The sequence below is a fragment of the Odontomachus brunneus genome, unplaced genomic scaffold (genome assembly GCF_010583005.1).
Source record: "Odontomachus brunneus isolate Ranch 3 - 2012 unplaced genomic scaffold, Obru_v1 Obru_scaffold_214, whole genome shotgun sequence".
NCBI classification, from domain to species: domain Eukaryota; kingdom Metazoa; phylum Arthropoda; class Insecta; order Hymenoptera; family Formicidae; genus Odontomachus; species Odontomachus brunneus.
The window spans coordinates 450,443-457,177 of NW_022639664.1; the positions used below are offsets into that span (position 1 = coordinate 450,443).

Here is a 6,735-nt window from a genome sequence, read left to right on the forward strand (position 1 = left end):
GGGGGGGGGGGGGGGGGGGGAGAAAAAGAGGGGGAGAAGGAGTGATTCGCGAACTGCTTTTGTGATTAGTGAGTGTTTCTTCGACTCGAGGCAGGAAGAGGAGCTGCAGTCGACAGGGGAGCCAAGCGCACGAAGGACTCACCACCGGCGAGAAGTTGAGGGAGATCGGGAACATCAGGTGACTCCCCTCTAATGTAATTAAACAATACCAAAATGTAGGGCACGATACCGTAGCCAGTTCCTTGTTTCGCAAATATCGTGAAGCTGTCGGAGGCGAGGGAGGCTGTAGATGGCGGAAGAATTGAGAGCGGCGGGTCAGAAAACAGGATGGCTACGATAAAGTCGCCGTAGGCCAGACAGGCCTCAGGCCGATGTCGAGAGACGACAAATCCTCTCGGACAAATACCGCAATTGTCAAACGTGAGACACAGGAACAGAATAAATCGCGGAACACGCCAAGCGGGACAAAGGACAAGGAAGTAAACAGAAGGGGAGAAATGTATTTCCTGGTTACTCCCGAGACGATCGCTCTCTTTTCTCGATAATATTAGTAATATAAATCTTAAAATAACCTAGAGCTACTGGAGCCTGCTGTGGTATCTTACGCGAGAAAATTTTGTGGACACACCGAGTCATGCCTGATGTCCGGGGTGGGCTCGCGAATCATCAAAACGCGTGATTCAGCAGTTATAATAGATTTTGCGCCCTCTGCTTGGACGCCAGAATTCGCGTTTGAAGGACAATTGAGGAAAAACTAGGGTGTCCATAAGAAACAGGTCGCAAATAATAATTTCGTCGTCGTAGAGTATCGGGCAAATCGATTTGAAGCTACAATGATAGCCATTTACAAAAGTAGTTATGTTCAGTAAGGGGAACAACGCGAAATCTTACCGCGTCCTGCAATTGTTGCACGCAAAAGCATAATATGTAAAATTGCACTACACAACCGCACGTAAACATCATGACTAGGAAACCCTCCAGTAAAGTAGTCGATAGCACCTGTAGGTATATGAGAAAAGATTTATTATTCGATTTATTATACTGTTCGTGCGTGTTATTATTGTTACAAACAAACATAATTCATCTAATTCGTATGAATAAGAATAAAGATATTTACCGTTTGGCAGCAAATAAAATACAGAATAATTAGCGTTAATTCTATACTACTTACTCTGCTCAACAGAACACCAATAAAACAAAAGCGCAAGACACTGTTCACATAAATCATAGTGAAGCTCAAAGACAGCAGTTCCTTCAGCACAGACGATAAGCTAAAATAGAGCTCCGATATATACATCCAAGTTACTTGGATTTCGTTGCATACATTTAACTTGGAAATTTATGAAATAAATTTTTTATGAAAACGAACTTAATTTGACATGTTTCAGCATCATGTGCGACATTCAAAATTTTCAATTTTACTTAACATGTTCGCTACTAACGTCACATGTGTGTGACACGATATTTTTATTTATATAGTCATATATTATCAAACCAAGCTTATTTCACATTATTACATGAAAACAAATGTAATGTGGTCTGTGAAGAGAACTCAAATAAACCGTGCTGGCGAATGCGGTAATATCTCACAAATACGTGATACAAAAGAAATCGAATTTTCTTTCCGTTTCAACTTTTTCTGAGAAGAGAATGTATAAGTTCGTAACATATAAATATGTATGCGTAATAGATTCGAAAAATGAGAAATGCACTTTGAAATTATGAACCAATATTTTTAGTATTAAGTTTAGTAAAAGTTTCCGTTTGCTTTTTTTACATATATGTATAAAATATAAGAATTAAAATAAATACAGTATTTACCGTATGACAGTAACGTGATGCTGGCACAGCGCTCTTAACGTGCTATCTGTCCATCGATTTGTTTCGGGACTATAGCCCTCGACTTCGCTCTGCAGATTCGCGTCTTGAAATGTCGTGGTGAGTCTTGTAGAGATATAACGATATTGTGACGTTATCAGCAGCACGAGGTGTATCATGTAAATGTCCACGCCGCATTTCTTGAGAAAAATATGGACATTACCGATTATTAGGAACAAATTGCCTAGCAGAAAGACCTGGGTTGAAAACGGCTGCTTGGAGAAGACCGCTGGCAACTTAAAGTCCTCGTAAAAAAAGGAGCTTCTTTCAGAGATTAGTAAAAATGGAATGGAAAACCAGACGAGTATGGACAGACCACCCGACCAACAGTAAAATTTGAGCGGTGTATTCATGGGCTTCAATGTAGTCGTCACGATGTTCCTCATGGTTTCGTCCTCGACATGCAGGATCTCGTTAAGTTTACTGATTAGTCGGTCCACCAGTTTCCTGCGCGCGAGAATTCGTCCGACCATGAAGAATACTTCGATAGTGTTCACACTGGTGATCGTGCTGGCTAACAAAGCGCTCTCCCACGGCACTATAAAAAGGCCAGGAATCATCACGGATACTTGAATCGCTTGAAGCAGCCACATCAAAATGCTGAACAGTTTCCACATTATCGAAAATTGCGAGACACCTGGTGCCAAGGGTAGCAGGTTGCCCGAAATAAAGTTCGTGTGAACGTTCAAGGGGTTCACGTTTTGGAAATCCATGTTCGCAACAACGTGAAAAATGTTGACTTGGGGGATTATAATTCTCCTCGGACGCTTATGATTTCTATATAGAATTCACTTGGACACGCGAGGGCAATGTTAGTGGTCTTGTGCGTTCCCAACTTTATGATCTACAGCCCTTCTAACGCGCGTGTTTCGTTCCAATCTTATAGACATGCAGGTCTATTCTATCGTGACTCAAAGTTTCCCAGTCAAATATCTATAGCTATTATTTCCCGTGAGAATTGCTATGTATCTTCTTGGTTGTTTTTAATATATTATATGTTGTCATGCGACACAAGCGGAGGTATTTTTCTATGTACAATAGGAACTAAGAATATTGACAGAAGTAAGATGTCAATTTATCATTTGTGTTTCGCGGTACATGATGACACAAAATTTCTACTTGTCCTATCATAAAAAGTAAATAACGGGTTTTATCTGTTAATGGCGCGGCAATTTATACTCATATAAAATTATCTTCGTAGTTTTGTTTATCAAAAGGTTCGAAAAATTATAAGCTTCCTTCTAATCACCAGCGCTCGACAAGGCGGCAATTATCTTATAGCTCTTCGCTGGAGCAAAATTCAAAGACACTGTGTCATACGTTGTCTGACTTCGTTGATATAAGCAAAAGATTCATCTAGTTTAATCCACAATGTACTGCTATGAGGCGTTTCAAAGAGAACTTATTCGCGAATGGAATGCCGCCTGTATTTTTGTGCAATGAATCCTGTAACTTGAGGTTCGTCATTATTATTATTAATAAATTACGATAATTTTGCTTTAAACGTTGATTAATGTTTCTTAAAAGGGAAAGCGAGAGCGAGAGTTAGAGAATAATAATTTAATTACTATATTTAATGTAGACTATATCATCAGTAATATTACTATCCATACATGATGACACAAAATTTCTACTTGTCCTATCATAAAAAGTAAATAACGGGTTTTATCTGTTAATGTCGCGGCAATTTATACTCATATGAAATTATCTTCGTAGTTTTGTTTATCAAAAGGTTCGAAAAATTATAAGCTTCCTTCTAATCACCAGCGCTCGACAAGGCGGCAATTATCTTATAGCTCTTCGCTGGAGCAAAATTCAAAGACACTGTGTCATACGTTGTCTGACTTCGTTGATATAAGCAAAAGATTCATCTAGTTTAATCCACAATGTACTGCTATGAGGCGTTTCAAAGAGAACTTATTCGCGAATGGAATGCCGCCTGTATTTTTGTGCAATGAATCCTGTAACTTGAGGTTCGTCATTATTATTATTAATAAATTACGATAATTTTGCTTTAAACGTTGATTAGTGTTTCTTAAAAGGGAAAGCGAGAGCGAGAGTTAGAGAATAATAATTTTAATAATTACTATATTTAATGTAGACTATATCATCAGTAATATTACTATCCATACAGAACAAAATATCTAATAGATATATAGTGGATATGTACATATCCATATAATGTCCATATTTACAATGAATATCTACTAGACATTTAATGGATATGTAAGACATCTATATCCACTCAATAGCTACTGCCCAGATAGCACATGATATTCTCTGTATATTCTAAATTTATACGAAATCTCCTGCGAATGGGAGTATTACGAATATATACGTAATATTCTGAGAATATACTGAGGATATCGTAGGCAGTATATGGATACGAACATTTCTATATATTGTGACGTGACGATTAGTAACTATCGTCCGTCACTCGTCGACTATAGTAAGGAAGCATTATGCGCTTCCCGGCTGCAGGCGGATGTCGCGTCCTAGCCGTAAGGCGATTAGGACGCGAGCGTACGCAGCCCTCGAATTATATATTTTGTGAATAAATACGGTCATCGAGGTTGAGTCAAGAAGAAGAAGCCACCAGCAAGGAGGACTGCTGCCGCCGTGGGAGAGAGAAAGCCTGCGAGAAGAACGGCCGCAAGACTCGCTGCTCCAGGTGAACCGCTTCCGTTAATAATACGACTCAGTAGGGACCCACAGGGTGGAAAACCTAACATGCAACTGTTTTCAGCAACATCCTGAACGGCGAGGCGAAGCTGCCGAAGGGGAGCGATCACGAGCTGTCGCTAGGAAGCCGCGAGGACGGAGTGGATCGACACCGCGGACGAGCGGAGGATAGCTGCCGCCGAAGGAAATCGGCGAGCACATCCTCCGCGACCCGGAGCGTCCTCCGATCCGAGCGAGGACGCCGCGGAGCTCGTGGATCGACACAAACAACGGCTGCCGCAAAGGAGCTAAAGACAAGGTCAGATGGACAAGGAAGCTCCAAAGCCCGACATAATGAAAACAGCTGTGCAAAATCTGAGATCGGAAAACGGGGGAAAGATCCCGCCAATGAGCCATCAAGAGCTGTCGGAAGCGAGTTCAAAAACCTGAGATAAAACGGGAAGACAACGACCGTTCGAGAGCTTTTGTCACCGATCTCGTCAGCAATACGGTACTGAGTGTGAAGGACGCGCCATCCGTGGAGCCGAGGATATTACGACGAAGCACCGACGACTCGACCGACGACCGTAAGGCCGCTGCGATCCAGGGTCAAATTAGTGTGAGTCCAGAGGGACCGCCGAGGCCAGCTGCCGACCGCCCCCGCTCCGCTCGACTTGGTGAGTCCGTTCCAAGAGGAACGAGGATTAGATATTTTAGTGATTTTTCGTGGCACGGAGCGGGTGAGGCGTTGACGAGCGGAGACCCGGCCGTCCTCCTGGACGAGGGCAAGGGCTCGCGTCCCTCTCGCGCGTTCGAGGGACAAGCTCACGGGTTCATTTGTACGTAGCAAAACCGCCGAACATCCGCCGGTTATACCGTCGACGCGACCACACCGCCGAACGCGTACGTGGCGGTCGTGACCTCCGCCGGTCACGACGATAACTCGCGCTGCCGAATTTCTCTGTCGCGATCGCGAACAAAGACTAACTTTGTTATCATAATATATTTGCTGCCGATTAATACTTGTGTAACGGGAACGAACAATAAACGTTGTCTCCAGATATTTCGGCTTATTTAATTAACCTAGTCGCCGTTCTTTCCTTGCACCTCCGACTTCGAGCGAACCAACCCCTCTGCCGTGAGGAGGGCTGAGCTGCCGGACGTTTTGGTCAGCAGTTCGGGCGGACGACGAGTGCTACTCTTCGGCGAGACCAACCTTTTAGCGTTTAGTGTACGATTATTTTAGTGGGTACGGATCGCCGTACCTGGCGCCCAGTTAGCGATTTCTTTTAGTTCGTGTGAGCTGTCGGGTCTCGCGAAATCCGCCGAACGGTGAAAGCTGACCCGGAAGTGAAATAATATCATTTTGTCGCTGCACCCGATTCGTGTGCCGACTGCACGAGCCGCGAGAGTAGCGTTACAATATTATAAGGATATTCTAAGGATATTATAAGGATATTCTCAGGATATCGCACACCGTATATCATATTTTGCATGCATACCGTAGATTTTGCACATATTATGAAATTTATCCCGAAAGTTCGTATATATACTGTGACGTGGCGGCCCCGAGAAGCGCCCGTCACAAGGGGTGCGACTCCGCTCACCAAATTTTGCGTGCGCTCCGCGTCTCGGGTCGCGAATATCGAGAGCGAAGCCAAAAGACATTGAAAATAATTAGAGAAGGTTCGTGAACTAGGATGTCAGAATAGTGGTCTAGTCCTAGCGTCCCTAAAACAGTGTGCCCCAAGCTCCCTGCGCTGACCTGGAGAAATAGAAGTCAGCAGGACGACGAGGGACCACGAGGGACAGATCTAAGAACACCGCTCTCGCCGACAGTCATAGGAAAAGGCACTCGGGTAAGGAACTTTAACTCTCGCTCTCTATAAGAAATTGTTGCTGTCCCGATTTCGGTTTTCGCTCGCTGTGTTTATTCTTATCTTATAGCTCGCTGCATGACGTGTCGAGGAAGGACGCGAGAGGAAGGATCGCAAGGAACACCGGCCGAGATAGACGTCAGAAACGAACAGCTGACGAACAGCAGATAAACACGGAGAGGTCAGATGTCGTGTGAACAACAACACGCCAAAATCGGTTGGAATGAAGAGAGAGAGAGAGAGAGAGAGAGAGAGAGAGAGAGAGAGAGAGAGAGAGAGAGAGAGAGAGAGATATATATATATATATATATATATATAT

General features: G+C 43.5%; 1 protein-coding gene across 1 annotated transcript in view; it reads right to left on the reverse strand.

Moving 5' to 3' along the window:
* The window catches only part of LOC116852319 (odorant receptor 67a-like), a 3,549-nt gene extending 958 nt beyond the window's left edge, over positions 1-2,591 (reverse strand). The window contains exons 1-3 of the mRNA XM_032832530.1: positions 1,822-2,591; positions 1,172-1,271; positions 892-999 (exon numbers count right to left, since the gene is read on the reverse strand). Coding sequence (XP_032688421.1) covers positions 892-999; positions 1,172-1,271; positions 1,822-2,591 — 978 coding nt within the window. The remainder of the gene's footprint in view (positions 1-891; positions 1,000-1,171; positions 1,272-1,821) is intronic.
* Between the last annotated feature and the right edge of the window lie 4,144 nt (positions 2,592-6,735).